Here is a 25,800-nt window from a genome sequence, read left to right as displayed (position 1 = left end):
GTGCAACATTAAAGAAGTGCCCTGGGTAACGACGAGTTTATTCCCCGTGTGCCATTGCTGTAGTTCTGTCAGCAAGTTATTCAGCCCTCAATGTCAGCTGTCAGTGTCAATGTGCTAATAAAGTTTTGTGTAGAGGGAAAAAAAAGCACCAGTAACCTGAGCTGGAAATGGCAGCGAGCGGAGAGCAGCAGAGAGCAGATCAGGTGAGAGCCATGTGCTGTTATTGCTCTGCAGTGTGTCTGTTCTGCTCTGCAGCCTCTTTGTACTGCTCTGCCAGACAGCTCTGTGCTGCTTTTGTGTCAGTTTGCAGTGATCTTCGAAATGGCTGTATTGTATTGCAGAATGTGTGTGACTGCAGAGTGTGTGTGTGTGACTGCAGAGTGTGTGTGTGTGACTGCAGAGTGTGTGTGTGTGACTGCAGAGTGTGTGTCTGACTGCAGAGTGTGTGTGTGTGACCGCAGACTGTGCTTGCAAGTGTAGTGTCACACAGTAGACTGTCATGGAAGTTTGGGTCACATGATACAGGGTGGCACCTCCTCCCTTTAAACACATAAGGTGGAATGTAAAAGTGGTTTCAAATAGAATAAACATGAGAACAATTAAAGATCTCATAAAGAGAACTACAACTCCCACAATCCACCAGAGAACTCGACAGGCAGTCGCAGCTAGAGGGCTACAGATGGGTTGTGTCTGGTGTATAAAAACAAAACAAATGGGGCTCAGTTCTAATATAAAACGAGGGACCCTGACCACATCTATTCCATAGCCCGACTGTGTAAAACCTCAGGCGTAAAGGGGTGGGTCACCATTCCGTTAACTTTTAGTATGTTATCGAATTGCCAATTTTTAATTGGTCTTCATTATTTGTTTTTTATAGTTTTTAAATTATTTACCTTTTTCTTCTGATTCTTTCAAGCTTTCAAATGGGGGTCGCTGACACCACTAAAACCCCAAATGCTCTGTAAGGCTACACATTTATTCTTATTGCTACTTTTAATTACTCATCTTTATATTCAGGCCTCTCCTATTCATATTCCAGTCTCTTATTCAAAGCAATACATGGTTGCTAGGGTAATTTGGACCCTAGCAACCAGGCGGCTGAAATTGCAATCTGGAGAGCTGCTGAATAAAAAGCTAAATAACTCAAAAACCACAAATAATAAAAAATGCAAATTGGCTCTCTATCACTCTTAGGGTAGAGGCACACAGAGCTATTTGGGGGGAAATTAGTTGCCCAGCGACAAATCGCCTCTTCTTCGGGCGACTAATCTTCCCTCAATGTGCTTCATTTTCCGGTGTTGCCAGAAGTGTACTCTTTTAATATTTTTAAGGTTTTATTATGTGCCATGCTGTATGCTATACAATTCTTTATCTTGTTGGCTGCTTTGTTTTATTCAGACTTATTGCTCTTATGGATGTCCTAAGGTTAATGATTGCATTAAAGGGGATGTTAACCCAGCCGTAATGCCATCTCACAGCTCCCCTTTTTCTATAGAAGTTACAAAAAATCACCAATGAGAAATCTACTGATCAAAAACTTCATTCTAGATGCAAAAGAAGTGACCAATGAGATTGCTGATTCCCAGCACTATGTCAGACATCTTATTGTTATGTTACATATAGAGATAATTATGTCATTTTATTCTTCATTATATGACACTGGAATCAGACATGGGGATAAAGGACAGACTTGTCCAGTTGCAGGAACAAAGAACATACCTCCCAACTGTCCAGTTTCCAGCGAAACCGTCCCGCTTTTGACAGCTCAACCCGCAGTCCCGTGTTTATACTGAAAAGTCCCAACTTTCTCTGCACTGAACAGCCAGAAAAAGAAACAAAGTTTCTAACTTAATTGACTTTTGGCAGAGAGCCCAGAACAGCCACCAGATACAACTAAGCTACTTTTCAACAATTTTGAGATAAGCAAATAAGTCATTGTAACAATTTAGATAAGGAGGTCCCTTGGGAAAAGTTAGACTCGCAGCTTAAAGGGCAATTCACCTTCATTAGCGAAACTGTAATAACTAAAAAAAACACAGAAATATGTTCAAACTTTCATAACCTGACAAATTTTGTAAAATGAACATGGGTGTGGGTCAAAAAGGAACATGGAGCCAGATTGATACAGATCAGCTGTGATTCTCAATGGAGGATTATTTTGCATTTTAAAGTGGCCTATTCTAAGCACTTTTGCAATGTAGATTCATTATTTATTTTGTTTTTTCCCAAGATATTAAGGGATACATGTACTGTTAATATGAATGAATTTTGTTACAACAGCGCCACCTGCTGGTCAGTTTCCCACCAGTCTGACCACCAAGTAGTCAAGGAAATTGTCAGGAGAGAGATAGAGGCTGCTCTGATGTTCTTCTGCTTAGGAAAAAAATAGAAACCTTTTTGAAATCTTTCCTAAGCAGAAGAACATCAGAACAGCCTCTTTCTTTCTCCTGACAACTTCCTTGACTACTTGGTGGTCTGACTGGTGGGAAACTGACCAGCAGGTGGCGCTGTTGTAACAAATTTCAAGTTAACAGTACATGTATCCCTTAATATCTTGGAATCTAAATATATAAATGATGAATGTACATTGCAAAAGTGCTTAGAATAGCCCCCTCATTAATTTTATATTCACTTAAGGTTTACTTATCGTTTAAAGGGGTTGTTCACCTTTAAATTAACTTTTAGTATGCCATAGAGAGTGATATTCTGAGACAATATGCAATTGGTCTTCTTTTTTTTTATTACACGTGGTTTTTGTGGATTTTGGCTTTTTATACAGCAGCTCTCCCGTTTACAATTTCGATGCTCTGGGTGCTGGGGTCCAAATTCCCCTAGCAACCATACACGGATTTAAATAAGAGACTGGAATATGAATAGGAGAGGCCTGAATAGAGTAATTAAAAATTGCACGGTATTTATTTATTTTTTATGATAAGTTTGGGAGTGGTGGGTGGGGAGGTGGAGAAACCAATTAATTCGGGTGGTTTGTTATGTGTGGCGTTAATTATGCAACAATAAGCACACTAATTATAGTTTATGTATCTGTCAAGCAACATTTTCTCCCATATATCAATCATACAAACAGAAATCAGCAATTATAGCAATATACAGGAGGAAATATGAGGAAATTGAGATGAGACATGTCAGTTGTGAAATGGAATATCTAGAAGGGAATCTATATGTAAACATGAGACAAAGCTTTGCTTGAAAGCCCGTCATGGGCAAGATCCAATGAACAATGGTGGTTGTTTGCTTTCAGTTAAAGTAACGAGTACAATGGTACTGCTCGTGGCTTTCTATGGGGTTACCAGACCATGATCAAACCTTATAATGTCTATTACATCTCACCACCATTCTTCTCACTATTCTTTCACTTTTGAAGTCGGTAGTTCTGGTTTGCTTCAACATAGTTTTGGAAAAAAAATCTGTTTTAGATGGACTTTAATGGGGGAAACTCCTAACAAGATGGCAACAGCATTCTGTCTGGCCACAATATATCTGGTGTGCAGTCCCTCTTTGGAATTGGAATGAACACAGGAAACCAACTAGGCCTTGTTGTTGCTAATACTTGCCTACTGTATTTACTAATGCAAAAACATTGCATATTTGTAAAGGATCAGGGTCAGATGCAGTTCTGTACAATTAGGTGCGCTGGCCAGCGGGTCCGTCCTGTTCCGGCTGTGCGGGTGTTTTTTGTTAACAAGCAAATTAAGAAAATGTATTCTATTGGCTCTCCTTCCGTGACTTCATGCCCGTCTGTATCTGAGTGGTTCCTCAGCCTTTCAAATCGCTCTCTCTCCCACTTTGCCCAAGCTGGCTATCTGGTTATCAGATCCTGCTCAAGTAGTGATGGGTGAATAAATATGGCAGGTGCGAATTCGTAGAGAATATCTGCACTTCGCCACCGTCTAACAAACTGCAGCGAAAATTTGCGTCAACATTATTCGGACGCCCTTTGACTTTAATTCCGGTGTCAAAATTGATGCGAGAGTCAGAATTGACATGGACGGCGTTAAAATTCGGGTTTTAGTCATTTTCCGCCGTTTCGCGAATTTCGCTGGAAATTCATGAATTTTACAGGAAAAACTAAACGGGTCAAATTTATCAATCACTATGCTCAAGCCCATGTTTTAGTTTACTGGTTTTTGACTCTCCGCCTGGATATTGATTCTGATTCTTGCTGCCTGACCTGACCTTGGCCCGTTCCTGTTTACGTCTCTGCCTCCTCCTTATCTGTACTTTTGTACTATTTTGCCCTAGAAGTGTGCAAGTTCCTTTTCCGACCTGCCGCTAAAAGTTCCGGGGTCCCTAAAGGGCGTTGGGAAGACCAGGGTTGGCAGGAGTTTCCCTGTTACAAGGGTTTCCAGCTGTCTCCCAGGGTTCCACGCTAACAAATACTCACAATATTGTAATGGAAGATGCTTAGGGAGGGGTTGTATAATATTTTATTAAAGTACAAACAAGGGCAGATTTATCAAAGGTCGAATTTTGAAGTTATATGATTTTTTTTTAACTCTAGTAAATTCAAATTTACTTATTTATAGATTATATATGAAAAAACTTGAATATCAAATATTTGATCGAATACAAATGACCCAAAAATTTGAAACAAATTCGAATCAAATCGAATCAAACTCGAATGTCAGGAAGGCAACGGACATCTTCAAATGGTTCAACGGACCTCTGCCATTGACTTGTACATGAACTCAGCAGGTGTGTTTAGGCGGCAAATATTCAAATTTGAACTGTTCCAGGGTTGAGGGGTGATAAATCTCACATTCAAAAATTCAAATTCAAGTTGGTGAATTAAAAATTCGAATTTGTGAGTTCTGACCAACAATTTTTTTAAAAAAATTCAAATTTGAATTTACCATTCGAACCTTAATAAATCTGCCCCCAAGTGTTTGTGAAGTTTATACGTTTTTTTAATTTACAGATGCTTATGTTCCACAAGACAGCAATTTAGCAGTGCAGAACACTGCCCATTGTAGACACCCCTGTGAAGCAGGTGTTTTAAAGCAGTCTTAAACTTCCTTTCGATTTCATTTTTAAGAAAATATCAGTTAAAAATATTCAAGCACTTTCTCTTGATTTTGCCATTTGAAACCATTATGTCAAGCAAAAATTAACAAAAATAAATCTCATGTCCAAAATCTATATACATAATAAAATTATCAATTCATATTTTTAGTATGAAGTCGTAAATTCATAGAAAAAATAAGTTCACTTATTTGTCCCACCTTATTTGTCCTATTTTGCTCTTTTTTTCGTTTTGGGCTTTGTCCAAGAAATACCTTAAAGTGGAAAAATTGCAACTTGTGGCACAAGATTGAATTGTTTTTCAATAGATGAAGTGAACAAAAAGATGGCTGCGTTCCAATCAGAGACCCAATCCACCACCATCAACGGTGAAGATAACCAGGCAACAACCCAAACTTTACATATCAGGATCACGGATAAACTGAGGGTATAAAAAAATCGGCACCATCGTTTGGATCTCACTCATTTTGCATTCCTGTATAGGATCTTTTCCTATCAGCTTATGGAGAATGGAGAATACCAGAAACAACCATCCGCAATACCACAAAGGTCCTCAAAGATAGTCAACCAAACAACAATAAGCCTGAAATGTCAGAGTCACACTAGCTAGTGTTATAGGCCCAATCACAGAAATCTTGAACAAATGTCCACTCAATCTCAAAGAATGGAGGAAGAACAGAGGATCTCCTCACTTGAGGATGAACTAGACAAGGCGCAATCAAGACAAGACATTTTAATGACAATCACCCAGTTAAAAATGGGAAAACACCAGCCCTGATCATTTCTCTGCTGAGTTTTATAAATGACTAAAACCTGAAAATACCTGAAATAACCCTTATTTTAACAATTCTATATGATGAGCCCCTCGTAGGTTCCCACCTATGGCATGAAGTGAAAATGGCTGGACCCTGCATCATACAGGCCTAAGCCTTTGTTAAATCAGAATCTAAAATATTTTAGCTAAAATAATGGTAAACTACAACAAACCCTCCCTTGCATACTTACCAAAATTCAAGTAAGGTTCTTCAAATATAGACACCCAGTTTAAGCCACCTGAAAGTTTTGGCCATGCTATACCATTGTTACATGGAAAAAACAGAATATGACACATTTTGCAACCTAAACAGAGACAACGCGTTTGACAGGTTCTCCTATGCACAAATAAGATGCCTATTAAAATTCCAACATTATGGCAAATAGAAGCTCAATTTATTAAGGTCTTATTCCACACTCAAGTATTTGGCACAGCAAATGATCTAGAATCAGACTCGCTAAACTACAGCAATATAAAACACTCTGTGGAGTCAGTCTTCCTAACATTACAAAATACAATGAGGTTACACTTCTTAGATATGCATGAGACTTGTTACTTTAGTGAGTCCTTTATATCACTGTAGACCTAGACCAACAACTGACAGATGGCCTCAGTCTGAACCAACTGCTTCATTCACCATTGTCTGACATTTCACCTGCCATGCAAGACAATCCATTGTTTATAGATACATATGATACACTCTGTCTGACACAGATTCAATTTATCCCTCTACCGCTCTCCACTCCTTACGTGGCTGGGAAATAAAAACTTCCCCAGTGGCCTACACAATCCCATCCTTCGACAATAAAGAAGACAAGGCCTACATATTGGACAAGACTTACTGAAAGGTTAAACTACCCTTCATTCACTAATACAACTTGCTGGAAAATTTCCATTTACTTCTCCATGCACATTTCTATGTTTACAAGTCCAACACAAACTCTGAAACGATTGATAAATAAGGACAAACACAACCCATTAAACCAAATGGTGAAAGATAGTGTAGGGACCCATAGGATTAATGGCTTCTATGGCTTCATTCCTTACTCTACAGTGCTTCATTTCCTTGTTGCTGGATTAAAACCCATGTAACCATTCGTACTTAGTTACATACACAGTTCATTGGTCCTCAGGTTGATGACCATATTCTGCCTCGCTGTAACATTGTGCATGGCAATGAGTGGCCCTTTCTCTTTGGCCTGCATCTAGGTGGATGTCCATTGAGCCTGGAGTCAACAAGGCCACAGAAGTGTTAGACCATAAAGGAACAATCCCTTTAGAAAAGTCAAGAAGCAGGGATGCCGTGAACTAGTATTACAACGTGGCGCTTTAACTGAATAAAGCTTTGAGTTATTTTGCAACGAACCCCTGACATCCTCCTTTCTGTTATTTAACATTTTTGGCAGTATAGATGTGAATATCAACAATGCCCTCAAATGTTCCTTTCACTTAACGAAAGCCCATCCTACTGAAAGAGGGTCTTATGTAACCCATGCTCTACTCTACTCTACTAGTTGGTTTTAGCTTGTTTTAAGCCAAAACAAGCTTACAATTGAAACAAAAACAATCTGCTTCATAGGCTACCATTCAATTGGACCACTAACATACAGTACATACTGTATAACATTACCCTGCCAGATCTCTTGAAATATATTAACAAATATCAAGAGATGGCCTTGCAGCTCCTCCAAAACTCTCCTCCATTACTCCTAAAAAATGTTTACTCTTCCCTCAGACATACGGCTCAGATACCTAGTCTTCAAAACAAACCTTATTCACATTTTTTGGTTTGAGATCACTTCATACTGGACACAAGCTGCTGGGAAACCACTCAAGGCACTAGAACGTGTAATATTACGTCTTACATGCAAACCCACAAAACCCGAGAAAGACTTGGCAGGAAGGCTGGCAGCAGCAGCCCAAAAGTCAATCCTGTTACCCAGAATGCCTGGGGGTTTCAGGATAATGGGTATTTCCATAATTTCACATCTTAAGTCTACTAGAAAATCATTTAAACGTTCAGGGGGTTATTTATTACAGTCCAAGTGCTAAAAACCTGAATTTTTCAAAAATGTGTTTTTTTTACTATAAAATCCAATTTTTAGTGGGAAAAAACATAAATTTTTTACAATTTATTATATCCCAAGGATGCAAAAAGTCAGAATCCAAAAATACTCCGTCTTCAACCTGTCAAGGTCCTGTAGAATTCAATGGCAGAGGTCCTATTTGCAATTTGAAAATATTATGTTCTGCACTGGGTTTCGTACGATAATCTGAACATTGCAGGCTTTTCAGCTGATTTCACAAAAAATTCTGACTTTTCAGCCGTCAAATCCGAAACATTCGGATTTTTTGCACCACCATCCGAAAAAATTTCGGTTTTCGTACAACAATCCTAAAAAGTTGTGGTTTTTGTACGACAAATCTGAAAAAGTTGAGGTTTTTCCCGATCCAATTTCTTTGTATTTTTCTAATAATAAATAAGGGATGCTAGTTTGGTCGGACTTTAAAACATCAGAAAAATTTGCATTTTAATAAATAACCCCCTAAATGAACCCAATAGGCTGGTTTTACCTTCAATGAGGATTAATTATAATTGGATCAAGTACAAGGTACTGTTTTATTATTACAGAGAAAAAGGAAAACAGTTTTAAAAAATGTAATTATTTGGATAAAATGGAGTCTATGGGAGATGGCCCCTCCCTTAATTTGGAGATTTCTGGATAACGGCTTTGGATAATACACCAATGGCTCCATATAATTAATCAAGATAAAAATTCAGAACTAGTAACAGAGGAATAAAATTCCGTAAAATACAATAAAATAGTCAAACGGATAGTGTGCTAAGGGGGAATGTAATAAAAGTCGGTAACGGAAAAAATATTTGTAATGTGAAATTCGCGAGATGGCGAAAAATTCGCAAAGCAGCGCCGGCGTCTCGTTTTTGCCGCGAATTTTCGCTGGCATTTTGCGAATTTATTCGCTGGCGGCGAATCACGCAAATTCACCGCGAATTCGCTCCTGGCGAATAAATTCGCCCATCACTAATAGAGAGGAAAATGTTCTTCAGTTTGAAAAATTGTCCATTTGCAGTTACCGTATATACTCGAGTATAAGCCGTCCCGAGTATAAGCCGAGGTACCTAGTTTTACCTCCAAAAACTGGGAAAGTTTATTGACTCGAGTATAAGCCTAGGGTGAGAAATGCAGCAGCTTCTGGTAAGTTTCAATCAAAAAATTGAGGGTTTCTGCTCCCATTGGAGGTGCCGGCGTCTCGTTTTTGGATGCCGGCGACCATTTTTGGACGCCGGCAAATATTCTTGGAGACTATTCTTGGATGCCGGCGACTATTCTTAGGCGCCGGCGACTATTCTTAGGCGCAGGCAACCGTTTTTGCGCTTGACCCGAGTATAAGCCGAGGTAGAGTTTTTCAGCATATTTTGGGGGCTGAAAAACTCTGCTTATACTCGAGTATATATGGTAGTTCTGAAATTTGCAATGTTTTCTATATTCCATTTAACTTTGCATTGTAATCTATTTCTTTTTATCCATCTATTCAATTATAATCTATTTCTTTTTATGCTAACTTACTTGTGTTGTGCAATTATTATGCGCTGTTATTATTTGTCACTGTGCATTTTCAAATGCTAATAAATATAATTGGAAAAGATAGATGTAAATTTGGAGCATCCGGACTTGATGATTAATCATACACAATGGGCAAATCTGAACCGTTTTGCTTTTTTTTGATGTACGACATTTAGGGGCACAATTATCAAGGGTAGAATATTGAGGGTTAATAAACCCTTGAATTCGACCCTCGAATTTCAAATTCAAAGGATTTAGCGCAAGTAAAAATCGTTCAAGCAATAAAATCCTTCAAATGGAACGATTTGAACGATTTTAAGCGACCGATCGAAGGATTTTTCTTCGATCAAAAAAAGTTAGAAAACTGATGGGGAAGGTCCCCGTAGGCTAAACTGGCAAAGTATGCAGTCTAAGTATTTTTTAAAGAGACAGTACTTCGACGAATGGTTGAAGTATTTTTACTTCGAATCGTTCGAATCGAAGTCGAAGGTTGTAGTAGCCTATTCGATGGTCGAAGTACCCAAAAAAATACTTCGAAATTCCAAGTTTTTTTCATTTGAATCCTTCATTCGAGCTTAGTAAGTGTGCCCCTTTGAGTCTCTGGGTGTCATTTTCACAGCAAAACTTAGGGAAAAAATTCGCTCATCACTGTTAATCATTAAAGACCTTTCACTACTCATTGTAGTATCTTTTTCAGTTCAACTGACTGGTAAGGGACATCTCTTCCAATAACCCAATCACGATGATGCAGTATAACTATCCAGAGAGGTGACAAGTGAAACTCACAGTGGTTGTGAATGCCGTGTACTGTAATTACTGGGATACAATTACCATTGTGTCCTGCAACTCAAAGAGACAGGTGTTATTTGTGAGAGTTGCATGAATGGAGGGGTGAAGTTTTGTGAAATCGCTGAGGCAAAGATGTTAGAACCACATTGTATGTAGCAGACAGGCGGTGCTGAAGGCCTCCTCCTCTGTTGAGGTGCCTTAACATGAATTGTCTCTTTTATGCCTCATTCAAACCTGCGGACTTCTTTGTCCAAAATGTGAACATTGCTATCTTGAGCAACTGCGTCACTTGTTTTAAGTTATAGAAATACAAGAGTCTTGCCCTGTAGAGTTCGCCCTCCTATGCTGGACCATCAGCTTGGTGAGCAGTTGTTTTGTCTCCCCAATGTATAGATCATTGCACTCCTCGCTACACTGGAATCTGTATACCACATTGTTTTGTTTTTCTTTTGGTATTGGATCCTTTGGGTGTACCAGTTTTTGTCTCAGTGTGCTGCTAGGTTTAAAAAAACCACAGGGATGTGATGTTTGTTGAACATCCTCCTGAGTTTCTCTGATACTCCAGCTACACATGGAATGACTATGTTGTGCCGACTCTGGGGCAAATTCACTAAGATTCGTAGTTGCGCCAGGCGTAACTTTGCCGCACTCCGCCACACTTCGCCAGGCGTAGTTTCACCAGCGCTTCGCAAATTCACTAAAATCCGAAGTTGCACTCAGGGGTAGCGTAAGGTTGTGAAGTTGCGCTAGCGTTGCTTTGCTAAGTAAAGCGAAGTTACGCTAGCGTAGGCTAATTTGCATACGGCGCCAAATTCAAATTTCAATGGAGGAATACGTATCAGCACTACAAATGGCTAGAAAAGCTTCAAAACATCAAATAAAAATTTTATTTTGCCCTACACATGTGCCCACTGTCTAGGTAAGTTGCCATGAGTTAGGAAATGTAGGGGGGAAGGAGGGGAGCCCCAAAAAATTTTTCGATCTTTTTCAGCCTATCACCCATAATGTAGAAAACACGCCAGCGTTTTTTGGGACTTAGAAAAAATTTTGACTTTTTTTGAAGCAATCCCTATCTACTCTATTGCGCTTCGCCTGGTCTGAGGTGGCGAAGGAAGTCTAGCGTAAAAGGTAGTGTCCAGTACACTGCGCGCGTTAGTGAATTTGCGTAGTTACGTCGCTAGCGAAACTTCGCCAGGCGTAAGGGTGCGAAGTAACACTAGCGAAACTACGCCAGCGTTTGTTAGTGAATTTGCGCAGTAACGAAAATGCCAAACGCTAGCGAAGTAACGCTAGCGTTCGGCGCTTCGGCGCTTAGTGAATTTGCCCCTTCTGTGTCTCAGGGGGGTTATTTCTTTTCCTGTTCTAAGAATGGCTTGGATGATTTTTTGGACAGACATAATATCAAAGGCTATTGTGATACTAAGCTCTATAGTTAGTATAGGTATGGGTATATAGAATTTAATTAAAAGTAGGGAGGGGTGTGGGTATGGGGCTGGGTTTTCATTTGGAGGGGTTGAACTTGATGGACTTTGTCTTTTTTCAACCCAATTTAACTATGTAACTATGTCCTTGTTGGGCTGTTTTGTTGTTGCAGGGCCAGAACTAGGAGTAGGCAGAGTAGGCACCCACCTAGGGCGTAATCATGGGAGGGGTACTATTAAAGGAACAGTTCAGTGTAAAATAAAAACTGGCTAAATAGACAGGCTGTGCAAAATAAAAAATGTATCTGATATAATTAGTTTGCCAAAAAATATAATGTATAAAGGCTGGAGTGACTGGATGTGTAACATAATAGCTAGAATACTACTTCCTGCTTTGCAGCTCTCTTGCTTTCCACTGATTGGTTACCAGGCAGTAACCAATCAGTGACTTGAGGGGGGCACATTGGACGAATCTGAGCTGAATGCTAAGGATCAATTGCAAACTCCCATGTGGCCCCCTTATACTCACTGACTAACTCAGAGTTAGAGAGCTGCAAAGCAGGAAGTAGTGTTCTGGCTATAATGTTAGACATCGTTTACTAGAAATATGACTTTCCCCTGTATCAAAGACGTACAGTGCACACAATATAAAATTGTTAGAGATTTTTATTGAACCATTCAAGAATTTACAATTTCTACATTTTACTTGGTTCTTTTATAAGTGAAGAAGTGTGAAAAAGAAGGCAAACTACGGGGCAAGTCGATAAAAGCCGCACCCACCTTATAACATGCCACACGTCTTCATTTACTGTATGCTGGTGATTTCTCTGGTTTCAGCTTATGAACTTTTATGAGCACCCTATACTTTGTACCATGCATATAGTTCATCGGGGAAGGCTAAACAGTGACAATTTGTAAGAAGTCATTTACACACCACACGTTATTACCAACAGAGAATCAAGTACCATTTGATTCAGCATCACTATCTGCACCAAGCGACTTGAAGATCCCGTTTCAAGGCCTGAAGTGGGAATCAAGGGCCCTGGGCAGTACGCGCGTTTACTCCATGCGTTTGCTCCACAGGAGAGATCTCAGTCAACAAAATGGGGACCCCCAGTTTTATATGCTCTAATAAACAATGAGCTCATACATTAAACACTTGGTTAACAACAGATCTTGATTCCCATGCTCTCATCAAGAGTTGGCCAGGCTTCCAACTAGCACACCCGAAGCAGAGATCTTATCTTTTCGGTTAGTTGTACATATTCTGCCCCTGAAAGGACGTTTCTATGAGATCTTGCAGAAGTCTGACTAATTGAGTTCAATAGTTCCTTTCCTACAAAGCTGTCTTATACAAGATATTTCTATCAAAGTATTACCCTGAGCCACCATTGATAAAACTTCTCTCATTACATTCCACCCTTTGGCTCTGGGTAACATAGTAACATAGTAAGTTAGGTTGGAAAAAGGCGCACGCCCATCAAGTTGAAATTTTTAGTTTATATATAACCTGTTAACTGCCAGTTGATCTAGAGGAAGGCAAAAAAAAGCTTATGAAGCTTCTCCAATTTTCCTCAGAGGGGAAAATAATCCTTCCTGACTCCAAAAATGGCAATGGGACCAGTCCCTGGATCAACTTGTACTATGAGCTATCTCCCATATCCCTGTATTCCCTCACTTGCTAAACACCATCCAACCTCATCTTAAAGCTACACATGACAATACACTTTTTGAAGGTGTGCCACCCTTCCGAAATCCAGAATAGCCAAAGTCTCGAAACTGCGAAAAGACCCGAAGTCACAGAAACAGCCAAAATTGAAGTCCTGAAGCGCGAAAATACCCAAAGTCACAAAAACAGCTGAGATTGAAGTCCTGAAGCGGCAAAAAGACAGGAGTCGTGAAAACAGATGAAATTGAAGTCCTGAAGCGGCAAAATGACTCGAAATCATGAAAGGAGGCAAAGTTGAAGTACTGAATTCTACGGAACACTAATGTGTGTTTTTATTATTTTTTTTAATCCCCTGGCCACCACTGTATTATTTTAATATAGGCCCCTGTCACCAATGTTTCTTAAAAAAATATTCTCTGGGGCCCCAATTTTATTTTACTTGAAAGGTGGGCCCTGGCAGCAATGTTTTTTTTAACTTATAGGGGGGCCCTGGTTACTAATTTTTTTTTAACTTATAAGGGCCGACCATCAATAGCTTTTTATAACTTGTGTGGGGGGGTTACCTTATTTAGCGTTGATGTCTGTGTGGTCTTTTAACTGTGGTTTGGAGTAGGCGGGATCTGGGACTGGGGTGGGCAGGGTTTCTAATGGCAGCCCTGTGGATAATACATTTGGTAGTAAGCACCTGCATGATCACAATTATTATACACAATTATTATACACAGGCATTACTCAACTGACATTATACTTGGCATAATTTTCTTGGCTATGATTAGGCAATTTGTCTGCTATCATTATAAGATTAGGCATTGTTTGCCTATTAATAGAACATGCACTGGATAAACACAACAGCATATAGCACATTAGTATGAGCAATAGGATTATTATACAAGTAATTCCAAATACATATCTTAACTGCTCGAAATCAGGTAACCATTCAAATAACTAATCCTGCCAAGCTCATGATTGTATCCGAGTTATATGCTCTTCTAACTCCCATCGTTTTAAAGTGAATGTTCCTAGAGTGATCACTCAAATGAAAGCAACACATTCCTACGAAATCCTGAGACCCATGATTATGCACTAAGGGTAAATAATCAATTGTAACACAATTTGTAACACTGCTTAACATGTGCCCTGATAATCCAGCAACAAATCACTTAAAGCTTGCCTAGTATCTAATAGTGATGGGCGAATCAGACCCATTTCGCTTGACCAAAAATTTGGCAAAATGCGTTGAAGTCTTTGGGTGACAATATTTTTTCAGCGCTTGTCGCAATTTTGAAGAGCGACAATTTCTTGACGCGCAACAAGTTTTTTCACCCATTGGAGTCTTTGGGCGTCATTTTTGTGATGAAACTTGGTGAAAAAAATTTGATCATTACTAGTATCTAATCTTCCTACCTCTTTGGATTCAAATTTGATTAGAAACTTTTATCAAAGTATTACTCCGAGCCACCATTTAATATATCGCTTATGTTTATATGTTTAAAGCCCCAACAAAATTATAACCCTCGATTTTTCTCCTCCTCAGATAATTAACCTGAAGGATAAAGTATGCCTGGTGACTGGTGCCAGCTCTGGGATTGGTGGCGGCACTGCGCTACTCTTTGCCCGCCTGGGAGCCCGATTGGCGCTGAATGGACGGAATGAGGAGAAGTTGCAGGAGACGGCTCTAGCATGTGAACAGTATTCAGGGGTGAAGGTAAATATTGCAGTTTCATGCCCTTGACCAACACTTTTTGGGTGCACTTATTTCAGCGAAAACCAGGGGTTCCCTTTTCCTCCATTATAATAGCTAAACTATAGCAGTAAACTATAGTTCTAGTTTATATGTATAAAAAAGTGTGAATGGATTGTGCTAGAACCAAAGTTCCATGGCAGGGCTAGTTTGTGTCTGTAATGATAAAGTTGTGCCTTATTTGCCCAGGTCTGTGGTTTTGACCAAAACATGTTCTCATGCCGGCCTCCCAAAGTTTGCCTTTCAGTTTTGCTCCTTGGGTCTATTACAAGTTTGAGAAATGATGTTGAGGGTTAATTGACTTTCTTTATTCTCCAGGTGGACGATATGTGAGCAACTACGTTTTTGGATAATCGATTTGGATGGTTTGCCAATGGTCTTTGAGAATGTGCGGCTTAAATATTTCCATTAAAACGTCACACAAACCACCAAATAATGATTATAATGAAGGTCGTGTCACCATAAGCTTCTCACTTTGTGCTTAACTTGAAATCGTCTGGTGTCTAGCCAGCGATAAAATGTCATATCCTGGGGTTAAAACTGGTGTTTTGCAAGAAAACAATTTTACTAGGTTCAGACTAGTTCTTTCCTGCCGGTTATGTGTAGAACAGACTGTAGTGGCCAGTTTCTAGCAGATTCTGATTGGAGGACATTGCTTTCTATTATACACCTTATTTATGTACAGTGAACTAAAGTGTGTTGGCCATACAGCTGGCCCACTCAAGATGGGAGTACTGGCACCATGTATATAAAGAAATCATTATGTGTATGTATATGCTTATTTATATAGCAGAACTATACAGCAGAACAACACACTAATAGAACAAACATGGGTCAATATAATAAGAAAGAAGTACAAAGTACAATCACTTTCATGATTATGTGCTCAGTGTTAAGGAAACAGGAAGAAGGAATTTACACTTTCACATAAATGAACTTGGCCTTGGTTTTATCTCTTTTGCGACTCTTAAAAATAGCGCATACGTTGTCATCCTACCAACATCCTTTCCAATGCTAACTAAAAGTATTGTGTAGTTTTGTACAAGAGATGAGGTCCTCTGCACGCACCCATTATCTGTATATAGGGCATTAAGGTCATGCGTACACTAAGCTACTAAAAAATTCCCTCGCCTTTCTCGTTTCTATGGAAATCCATAGGAACATTTCAGTATTTCTAGCAGAGTTGAGGCACCAACATCTTTCTGCATAAAGGTTCTTATAAGCCTCCCAAGCCTAGTGTTACTCCTAGTGTTGTGCCAGTGACACCTGGAAATTTACATATATGTCTCTGTATATAAAACCCACTATTTGGGATTCGGCCAAATCCTTGAATCCTTCATGAAAGATTCGGCTGAATACCGAAACGAATTTGCAATTTGCAATTTGCATATGAAAATTAGGGCCAGGAAAAGGAAAAAGTGGAAACATTTTTTTTTTACTTCCTTGTTTTATGTCACATTATTTCCCTTCCTGTTCCTAATTTACATATGCAAATTAGGGGTTTGGATTTGGTTCAGCCAGGCACAAGGATTCGGCCAAATGGAATCCTGGAGAAAAACTCAGAATCTTGGCTGATTCCCGAACCAAATCCTGGATTCAATGCATCCTTAGTATATACAGGAAAAGCTTTTTTTATTGAGAAAATTAATGCTTTTCTTGTAGATCCACTTTCCTAGTTCTACATATGCTAATAAGAAACCCTTCACTTGACAAATGAGCTCCTGTAAAGCCAAATCCTAATCTGTTGGGAATTTTACCAGCATACAGCCCTGGCTGTGCTTAAAAACCCATTAGGTGAGATATTGGATGGATAGATAGATAGATAGATAGATAGATAGATAGATAGACAGACAGACAGACAGACAGACAGACATACAGACAGATAGATAGACCCAGTATTTCCAACTTGCAGCCTCAGTTTGTAAAATGTCTCCCTGATTAAGGAACAAAAAGTATTTTCTTGTAACATTTATCTATAGTTTGCTGCAAACATACACATTTGTTTCCTTAAAAGGGGTCTGAATAGCATCAAAGTCCTCACCAAAAGTTGTAGATCTTCTAATGGGGCAGAAATACATATATGGAGTAACCGCAGAAGAAGGCTACAAGAAATTCTAGCATTACTGGTATAGATGATGACTAAGCTTTCCGGCTATAACATTTCTAAATTGCTATTGTCTGGTTTCTCCAATATGCTGTAGCCTCTGTTGGTACCTGGAGACCTGACAGATGAAGAATGTGTCCGAAAAATAATTGAGGAGACAGTGGCACATTTTGGTCAGCTCGACGTGTTAGTGAACAGTGGTGGTATCTTGGCCATGGGAACTGTGGAAAACACCTCTCTGCAGGACTTTGATCGAGTGATGAATGTCAATGTCAGGTTAGACCATCTGAGTCAATAGATGAGCCTCAATGTGTATATATCAAATATGTAATCACAAAGCTATATGCTAAGGCCATGTTTAGGGCCAATGTATTGTAGCCAGGCGTGTAGTCTTCCTCTACTATTAAGTGTGGTCTCATTTTGTTTCAGAGCCATCTTTTATCTCACACATTTGGCTGTGCCGCATCTCATCAAGACCAAGGGAAACATCATCAATGTATCTAGTGTGAATGGCCAGAGGTCGGTTAGTATGGCTCGTTCCAGTTCTTTCTATTAGTAGCAGTAACATTGTCTGAGTCTGTTCAGTAGACCCAAGTGAACTATGAATATTTTCAGGTGCTTCTCAGAGGGGGTGGCAGTGGTCTTTGATAAAATGGTGGCTAAATTGGTGAAATCTTGACATGTGGCATTATTCTTACACACAAAAACAGGTGGATTAACAACTGGAATTATCCAGTTCATTCCAACATCACATGCCTATGCTCTATACTAATGACAAACGCAAGACTTACCATGACTTCTTTTATTATACTTTAGTTCCCTGGTGTTCTGGCATACTGCATGTCAAAATCAGCAGTCGATCAACTGACAAGGTGTGCAGCTTTGGGTATGTACTATACTGCAGGATACAAAGTGTCAGTGGTCACATGTACATAATAAGTTGACTAGATTCCACCAAAACTAAAGTACTGAGAATCTTCCAAGCCAGTGGAAAGGTGCTCCCAAAGGTCTTTAGGCACCACCAAGAGCATAGTGTAGTGTGACTTATGTCTGTGGTAAATGGATATATTAAAATCTGCACTTTTGAATTTTTGAGACAGTCTATCTTGTCAGCCTTCAGACTCCTTGGATAGGACTTATTGAATGTCCTAATCTATTCCAAAAGAGAGGCACTGTTGAGTGGTGCGAAGAATTGTAGGTCAACAAAACAATGTAGGAATACTGTACAGTAGTAGATAATAAAACAGGGCAGTTGACATGTTGTAAAACATGTTCTGCACCGTCTCTAAAAAAATTATGTTAAAACGCTATCATTTATTTCAAGCTATTAAAAACAAGAGACAGAAGACAAGAACCACATCACTTGACGTGTTTCAGACCTCAGGTCCTTTATCATAGTTTGTATGGATTGGTGGCACTAGATTGGTGTCTTCAGTGCCAAGGGAAAAATAGAGGAATCTGTTGGAAAAGAAGGGCACTGAGTTTATATGATACTGATGAGGCCTAATATTTGGCTTTACCTTTAAATTGCAATATTCTAGTTTCATAGTCAAAAAAATTGTAAGGTACAAACAGGTCATTCATCTCTAGATGAGTTTCTAGATGAGAAACTCAGTGCTATCAAAACAAACCTGACAATAATTTGATCTAGTTGATATAGACACTGTCCTATTTACTGTCATCTTGTTACAGTGCTATAACAATAGAGGCAGCAAATCCAGCATTTGCTTGGGCCCTACAATATACATAACCTAGTGGTAGTCTTCTCTGATATCTGGTGTACTAATTATGAACCACACGCTCTTTTCCTTAACCTCACTACTATTTTATTATTTAGAACTGGCCCCTAAGCAAGTCCGGGTCAATGCCGTTTGGTGAGTGTTTTTTCTCTTTGCACTCTTGTGAGAAATTGGATTTTCCTTAGACAAAATCCCCAGCGTTGTTTGTACTCAGCCAGTGTAAATAAGTGACTGTTTAACCATCAAACACAGAGCAGACAGGTTAATCCTTCACTGTGTAACTTCATATAGCTGCCATCGGGAATATTAGATTATTGGTAGATGCGTCAATGACCCATATGGTTTTACTTTGACATTGATATCACCACTGCAGGGACTGATGTTTAAAACATTGTTGAATATGTTGGCACTATAATAAATAATGGATGATAATAATATTAAAGGAGAAGGAAAGGCCTATGTACTTGGGGGTGCCAAAAGCTAAGCACCCCAAGTGATTATATTTCCCCCCGGGCCGTTGCTCCTAACAGGAGAAAACTGCACTTGTCTGGAGGTTCTTCCAGGGAGCACCACGGAGCGATTGGATTCCTTCTTCTTCATTCTTCTAAATTCCCAGGGAAGACGCATGCGCTACGGTGTATGCGCACCCACACAAAGAAAGAAGATGATTGCTTTGTGCTGCTCTGCTGATAGGAGCACCGGGGTTTCAGGTAAGTATATACAGTACAATCACTTGGGGTACCTAACTTTTGACACCCCCAAGTAAGTAAAGCCTTTCCATCTCCTTTAATTAATTGAGAAACTCAGACTTCAAGGTGATAAGCACCATAAAGGTGTCTTCCCATGGAAACATTTATTGGTGTTGATCCAGAAGATGCTATCTGCCCGGTTTATACCCACTGATCCCAGGCACAGGAGCTGCCAATTACCTTCCATGAGATGGAGGGAACATTTCTTACCACCAAGCTGCCGATAAGCCCCAAATATCAGAATTCTAAACATCATTAGCAAACCTGTGTACCCTCTTGTAGCTAGAAAGGCATATGTAAGATAATTCCATACCCCAAACCTTGGTAGGACATTTCACATCTAACTACAGTGGATGAAATATTTTCTAGGTTGATAGAGAAGCTATAAAAAGAAAACCTGTGAGGTGTGTTGCATTATGGGTAATAGCTCATTTCAGGGGGAAAGGCCACTTATTTCTATATGTCTACTTGTTTCCTTGTTTACCTGTAGAATTGAATGGGGAGTGTCCAAAACTGCATAGGTACAAGGGTCATAGATGAACCTTCTTGCGTTTGTCTTAGTTTCTCATTCTGTATCTATTTTTAAGTTTCTTTATATTATTATTTCTTTTATTATTTTGTCTTGCAGCCCTGGAGTGATCATTACTGATGTACACAGACGAGCTGGACTGAATGAAGAGCAATATTCAGAGGTAATGCCCTACAGATTCCTGTTTTGTCTCTTCCCTTTAAAATGTTGATGGCAGTGCTTGGTGGACAACAGCTGATGGTACGAGAGAGAGAAAGTAGAACCTCATCTGTGGCTGAGATGGAGCTGGTTGGAGAGAAGCAAACTTGGTTGGGTTTTTGAAGAAAAAAAAACTTTAGAAATGCCTGTCAATACAGAAGAAATAGGAGAATAAACAGTAACTATGAACATTACCAAAGATATAACCACATGGCCATTCCTGAACCACAAGGAGGGCACAATATGGGTACAGTTAAGATAATGCCTGCTGGCTCAGCATCTCAGTGTGGAGCTGTTCTGTTTCAATCCACTGTCCTTAGTGATAGTTCCCTTAGATCTGGGCCAAAACCTTTACAGGACACAACTCACTGTTATGAGCAGATCTCCACAGACAGTTGAACTCAACCAGACTGACACGAGTATTCAGATTTGTTGAAGTTTATTCCAGAAGAAAATCTCCCATACATTGATCAGACCAGTAGGTCAGAGAATATTTTTATCACCAGGGTTGGAAGCCAGTTAGAGATCACCTAAGATGGCTGCTAACTGTAAACTGGGAACTGTTGAAGAGGGGAGAGGGGGTTAGGGGTCACAGTAGCTTCCTGGACTACAGGGAGAGGTAAAGGACAAATAGAGAAAGATGCAGCACACAACAAGAACAATAATATAAAGACAAGTCGTGTGTCCTTTTTGATCCTAGGACCTTATTGTTATAGTACCTTTGCCATGCATAGCCTCTCCTGGTGCCATTTTTATTTTCTAATATATTCTTATCTTTAGTTCCTACAGCGCACTCAACACACACATGCCTTGGGACGTCCTGGCACCGTGGATGAGGTTGCCCAGACAATCGCCTTTCTGGCCTCTGATGCTGCTTCCTTCATTACAGGAGTCACCTTGCCTGTAGATGGAGGCCGCCATGCTATGTGCCCACGATGAGTACCAAGGGCAGATGGTATTAATACAAACAAACGACCAATAATTTACTATATCATTGTCTAACTACAGGATATAGACATCAGCAAGCTTGGTATCACCATTAACAAATAATTCAACCCAATCCTAAAAATGTTGTTGAGGAATCAAAGGTGTCGAATTGTCCAATAAATGTTTGTTTGAAAAGTTTTGAACAATAAAGTCAATGACTGAACTTTAGTCCACTTGGGGGACTGTCATTGGTGTCTTCATGAAACATATCATTCATTATAGAGAACAAACATCTGTCCCTTCTATTGATACATGCATTAGCATACACATATACGGTAATCAGCCTACAATATTCCAAATTTACTGAACAATCTGAACAATCTCACCTCATAAGCCTATTTGAAGCTTTAAAAAAAACTTCTATATGAGGCTTGTTACTATCCATACGACAGCCCTACTCAGAGATCAGAATCTATTGCCCACACTTTACACCTTTATGGTACAATCCTACATTGTCCCACCTGGAATATTCCAGATCCTAAAGTTTGGTTGCAGTGTAAGATAAAATTTATATACAATGTGATTAATAAAGGACAAATACTACCCTTTACTGACCTCAAGGCTAACTTAGCAAACTACCTTACCCCCAGTTGTTTGGAAAATTATGCACATTCCCCATGGTTATTGAAAACTCTTCAAAGTTCTACAGAATCCTCAAAACACACCCTAAACCAATACTACCTAAACTATATGTAAAGTGGGCAACAAATATCCCTTCTTTGACAGCAGATATGTGAGAGGAAGTTCTGGAGTTGATATATGACTCACAATAAGTGTACTGGACAAAATTGGGCAATTTCAATACCGTAGGACTTACCTGACCACTCATCACACAATGTCACTTCCACTATGCAAGAGCTATGCCCCAAATGTAGCCATTGCTATGGACATGTTTTGGTCTTGACCCAAGTCACAAGTATTTTTGGGAACCATTGTGGAGGCATGTTCAACATATCCTCCATACCAGTAACTGTGGAACTCTTGCCTTTACTTCTCAACCAGGTGGAAATTGTATCACAATCCTGGAAGGATTAAACCCTTCTCTCAGCTCTTTTTATAAATTCCAAGAAATTAATTATATTAATTGGAAGTCAACGGAAGGCTCTTATATTGGAACAAAGGGTTAAATAGTGAACAATAATGTTTCTTTATACCAATATTGGGTAAATACTCAGAGGCTGCCCAATACAGTTTGAAACTGTCTGGTGAGAATGGCCCTCCATATACATCCCTGTCTAGGAACCAAATAGTTTCTATTATATGAGTAATTTAAATATGTCTTCACCCCGATCTCACCTACCCCTCTCTCCTCTCCCAGTACTCCCCCTAACCTTTTTCTCACATGAATGGACACATTTTAGTTTTTTGAGAGTGTGCCTAACCATGATCATTGTGCTAATGAACGCCAATTTTACGCCAATTGAACACCAATCACCATAAAAATGATAGAAAGGAAAAACATTGGTTCACTGCCCTGAGCCTGTAGTAGGCATAGAATATCCCGTAGAGAACAGACTGGTGTAATCAAAGTTTATTGTGATCTACAGCTCGACCATGCATGTTTTTGCTTTACTTAGCACTTACTCATTGCATATGAATTCCACTTCCAGGATCTTCTACTCTGGCCTGAAATGTGGACAAAACTGGTGAGCCAATGGTGTCTTTATAGAAGTTGCACAGTTTTCCCTAGGTCTAGTAGCCCATAGCAACAAACCAGTTGGGAGCATTTGATGGTCTACTTTTGGAAAGTAATCATCTGATTAGTTCATATGGGTAATAAAACTTTAGTTTTAGAACTCTAGTACTGGCATAGCAAACACACAGCTTTGGTTACATTGGACCCTCTCTCTCAGTTGTACCCTCATATTGATGTGTGGAGAAAGGGGCGGAGTTGCTTAATTACACCTCTCAGATGCACAGACAAGATTTTGGATGCTAGAGGTGTTGGAATACATGCAACAGCATTCATGCCTAAACACTGGAGTAGTAAAATGGTCACAAGGTGGCGCTGTGAATATTGTTAATGTATGATTGCAATGGTCTTTGCTGTTGTTTTTCTGCACTCTGTTGTTTTTCTTTTCTCTCCACCATATTGGGTTTGATCTTGCATACTGTTTAATGTGCTCTGTATTATCCCTGAGTGATTCACAAGTAAATCCTTTTCCAAGTTGCTGTGCTGAGTGTTCCCTGTGTGATCATCACAAAGACCAACTCTGCCAACAAGAGGATCTTGACCAAATAACAACATATTTATTTAGCAAACAAAGAATCCAGAACCAATGCTAGGCTACCTGGTCTTTTTTTCTGCCTTTAACAGCCGCCTTTCACCTCGGGAAGAGCCCTCGGCTAATTGGATGCCGCCAGGTCTTATTAAGAGAGGAGCCAAGCTAAGGGTTCTGGCCGAGCAGAGGGGCATGACCGTTAGCCGAGTCTTTTTGGGCAAAAGGTCATAGTTCAAGGAGCAGGCAGAAAGCATTGTCAAAACCAGGTGGGTCGGTGCAGGCAGAAAACTAGCGGAATCAAACTGGCAGGGGTCAAAGCCGGGAGGTCAATCAAGAATGGTTGAGACAGGCACGGGTTGGAATACAGATGTCAGAATAGTTGGTTACCAGGCACAGGTCGGGCTCACAGAAATCAGGAATAGTCAGGCAGGCAGGATCAAAATAGGAATCAGAACACAGTTTAATTCAGGATAGCACCCAGGAACTCTCAAAAGATGAACCTAATAACGGGCAATGAACACAGTATAAAAGTCCCTTTAAATACATTTGAATTTGGCGCCACTGCACGCTGATGTCATCACGTCAGCGCCAGTGCGTCTATAAATAAGGAAGATGCGGGACGCGTGCGCACTAAGAAGCCGGCACTGAAGAGGATGGGAGGCAGCCGGCCCACCAGACCACCAGGGTGAGTGTTTCTTACAGAAAGCAGTACTCATGTAGTAGCAATGCAACTATAGAGGTAAAGTGGTAACAGCAATATTCACTTAATGACATCTTCTTGGAGACAGATTTGGCAGGTTCCCACTTCACTTTTGTGATACCCTTTTCTGGACTTGGAAATTCTCTAACCATATTTCCTAACCACTATAATTCCTACACTAAGAGGCAATAAGATATCTCTTAATTTATCACTCCTATTTTGTAGCTCAGAACTGCTCTTTCTAGCTCAGCCTTGCCTTACTCACCTCATTCATGGGGTCCTTGTGCCCCAAATTACATAAACCTTAGGACCTTTTGGGCACATCCTTACTTAGGTCTTGGTCCCAGGCTCTCTAGCACATATCTATCTTGTTCCACAGATGAAGGTCAACAAGGAAGATCCATGAACTCCCAGTCACTATATTAAATCATCCTTGGCCAATAGGAAGGACAACCCCACCCAGGTATCCAGGTTAGAGGCACAATAACTTCCTTTAGAAAATAACCCAATGGATCCCTAAAGTTTAATTCTAGATATACTGTATTTACTCATTGAAGGGGCAGTCTTCTTTCTCTTTCCTACAGTCTAAAATATAGGAGGCCATGTTTAACAAAGCGGCCACACACAACCTTTCAAACACCAGTTTGACCACTGTGCTTTATACTGGTGTTTTGAAATGTACTGTATGGTACTACAAGGAGAATTATTTCACACACATGAATTAGAGACAGTAACCATCGAAAAAATCACAGAAGATATAGTGCCCCTAAATTACAGTTGTCTAGCAGAATCAACAATAATTTGGGGGAACCAAGGTATACTTCATTATGATATGCTTCCAATGGGGATTGATTCTGCTTGATGGGCAGTAGACCTACTCTTGTAGGTATTTTAACCCTCACCTCAGCTAACTGGTTCATCACACTTGCCAGACATCCCAAATTTTCCATAGCAGTCCCAAAAAGCAAAAGATAAGATGTTTGTTAGAAGAAACAAACATAGCCAGTGTAGAATTAGGTGTAGTGGATTATCATTGAGTGGATTGGAGGCAGGATGCTAACCCACAAGGTGTAGGCCGGTTAATCTACGATACATATACACTTGATGAAGCTGGGTCAACCTTCCTTCTTCTGAAGTAGTGAAGCCTACAAAGACCCCTCAAGCCCAATTTACAAATCAGAAGTCTTGGTTGATCTTCATGGCGTTCATAAATGTATGGGGACTGACTGACCTTGCACACAAGGGAAGTCTCCCCCAATGGAAATGTGAGTTTCAGATTTTCTCCTATCTCTAAGTAAAGTTTTAATCGGAAATCTTAGTTGTTGCTTGGGATCATATAGATTTACTAATCCAATGCATTTCCTTGTGATAGAATTACATATCATGCATTGTTGTCTGTTTCTATGTTTTCTATCTGAATCCCAATTCTCTGTGTATCATAGTAATTACCCTGCTTTCTTAAATTCTACACAAGCTTGGGATACTTAAGGCCATAGATTCAATTTCAGAGG

At 39.7% G+C, this 25,800-nt stretch overlaps 1 protein-coding gene across 1 annotated transcript; it reads left to right on the top strand.

Annotated features, from left to right (window-relative positions):
• Positions 1-135: 135 nt before the first annotated feature.
• On the top strand, positions 136-21,530 carry MGC79752.L (MGC79752 protein L homeolog). Its single transcript, NM_001094273.1, is given in 8 exon segments — positions 136-203; positions 14,855-15,025; positions 17,263-17,441; positions 17,595-17,688; positions 17,982-18,051; positions 19,003-19,039; positions 20,282-20,345; positions 21,161-21,530. Coding segments are annotated over 8 exon segments (810 nt in total). The 5' UTR covers positions 136-167; the 3' UTR covers positions 21,320-21,530.
• Positions 21,531-25,800: the final 4,270 nt, after the last annotated feature.

The sequence above is a fragment of the Xenopus laevis genome, chromosome 9_10L (genome assembly GCF_017654675.1).
Source record: "Xenopus laevis strain J_2021 chromosome 9_10L, Xenopus_laevis_v10.1, whole genome shotgun sequence".
NCBI classification, from domain to species: domain Eukaryota; kingdom Metazoa; phylum Chordata; class Amphibia; order Anura; family Pipidae; genus Xenopus; species Xenopus laevis.
This window is presented reverse-complemented; position numbering and strand designations above follow the sequence as displayed.